This window comes from Penaeus japonicus, unplaced genomic scaffold (assembly GCF_977035675.1).
Source record: "Penaeus japonicus unplaced genomic scaffold, GWHDUDI00000001_assembly GWHDUDI00000038, whole genome shotgun sequence".
In the NCBI taxonomy this organism is placed as follows: Eukaryota; Metazoa; Arthropoda; class Malacostraca; order Decapoda; family Penaeidae; genus Penaeus; species Penaeus japonicus.
In genome coordinates, this window is record NW_028234440.1 from 12,811,847 (window position 1) to 12,814,346 (window position 2,500).

The 2,500-nt window shown below is 28.4% G+C and overlaps 1 protein-coding gene across 1 annotated transcript in view; it reads left to right on the plus strand.

Annotated features, from left to right (window-relative positions):
- The first annotated feature begins 2,377 nt into the window (after window positions 1-2,377).
- Window positions 2,378-2,500, plus strand: part of LOC147467093 (uncharacterized) — a 354-nt gene continuing 231 nt past the window's right edge. Inside the window, exon 1 of the mRNA XM_086533105.1 lies at window positions 2,378-2,500. This exon is cut by the window's right edge and continues 231 nt beyond it. Within this exon, the coding sequence (XP_086389231.1) occupies window positions 2,378-2,500 (123 nt within the window).

Here is a 2,500-nt window from a genome sequence, read left to right on the forward strand (position 1 = left end):
TCGTCTTCAAATGGCTTTGCTCATTTTCCGAAAGAAGGATATTAAATTTTTTTTTTCCTGATAAAACATTATGACGAAATCGATGACATATAAACTGTGACAAATACACAATGATATAATGAACTATTTGGCGAGAGAATAAAATGTGAAATAAAGAACATATACCAAATAAATGTACGAATAATATGTAAATGAACTAGGAAATGTTTCAATCGAAAGTGCTTATTCAACGAAAGCATTATTCAGTAATATATTATCAAATGTCAAGTATTTTCTGCAATAGCTCCATTGTATTTATGTCTTCCATTCTGGACGCAATCAATATATATGCAAGAGTGCAGGCACATTACGATGAAATAACACTTAATACATTAGGTAACATCTCGGTACGTGCAGAGCAGATAAGTATGCAGAGACTAGAATTTCTTGTTGTTAGTATAAATTTTTCATTTTTATGAATGTGATTGGGAAACAAAAAACAGTGTTTATAAATCGAAAATCGAAATGTTTGTTAGTATGTTTATTAGCTTATTAGCAATAAATGTAGCTGTTTTTTTTTTTTTTTTTTTTTTTTGTATTAGTAAACTATCTGTTGGTCAGCTTAATCGTAGTCGTCATATCTTAACATTCTATTTGGGATGTTTAATCAATAATGTACATTGGAAAAGAAGTGCATTACTAGTCACGTATTCCAATCATTAATATTCAATTAACTGAAACTAAAGACTTAGCAATGGAAATGTCTGACAGACCTTGTAAAATTAATAATCATTACATAAGTATCGAATAAACAGTCGTTGATTCTGCCAATGCAAATCATTGATATGATCGTGACATATGATTATTATTCGTTTTAATTAAATGCATTTGATTGTCAGGATCGTAAAACTTTTATTGGCATAACGAAATAAAAGGTTTATGTTCACCATAATGCTTCAACTAATCACTTTTTTATCAATCCATTCATTCATGTATATATCTATTTTTGTTGGGGTGTATTTGTTTACCCAAATATCTACTCATTAATTAACTCGCTCTAATTCACTCATCTCTATAGGGAAGGAATTTACTATGCATGTAAATACACAGACAAATGAAATAATGTGCAGTCCTTAACTGTATGCATCAATACACTTGTTAAATAAATTAAGTTACATTAGCATCCAAAATGACATAATGTTCATGTTTATAATGATAAAAGCAATAGCAATATTCATATACGCTGATAACTGTTACCAAGTGATAGTAATATTGGTGTGTCTGTTTGTATATATATATTTACATATACATACATACATATACATACATACATATACATACATACACATAAAATCATAATACATCTACAATGAATGATAACATATTACATATATATACATACATACATACATATACATACATACATATACATACATACATATACATACATACATATACATACATACATATACATACATACATATACATACATACATATACATACATACATATACATACATACATATACATACATACATATACATATACATACATATACATACATACATATACATACATACATATACATACATACATATACATACATACATATACATACATACATATACATACATACATATACATACATACATATACATACATACATATACATACATACATATACATACATACATATACATACATACATATACATACATACATATACATACATACATATACATACATACATATACATACATACATATACATACATACATATACATACATACATATACATACATACATACATATACATACATACATATATATATATATATATTTACATATACATACATATATATGTATATGTATATATATAGATAGATAGATAGATATACGTGTATGAGTGTTTTGAGCTTTTTACGTAAAATCGTAATCATCTTTCAATGAATGATAACATTATCCACAATTACTTTAAACTATATTAGATAAATAGGTTATAGGAAAAAGAATGTCAATAATGACAGAACCACAGTTCATGTAGTTGGTCAGAGTGAAATTTCTTTTAGACGAATATTCTTGATGCTCTTTTATTTCGTATTAAGATGCCATTTAATATATTTATCAAATTTACCATTTTCTACGTGTAAACTGCGTGGTTGTCAAGTAAAACAAAAAAGCTTTACACAGATTAAGATCTAAACATTTGAATTGATATCGATGCGATATCTAACATTCTGATTATGAAATAACGTTGTGGGGAGACTCGCGACAACTTTTCCCTGTCCCCTCGTTATGTGGGAATTGCGAAATCATGCACCTTCATAAGCTTGCGATAGCTGTTACAGATTGCATTGTTCTCGCGTCAGTATAAGGACGAGATAAAGTTAGAACAACTATGAAGCTAATATTTATATCATTGTTAATAGCGGCAGCTGTAAGGGTGGAAGGTCAGGCTCTGAACGTGGATTCGCAGATCGTTCTCCGGGAACTGGACTCTCCTCGCAAGGTGGAGTATTAC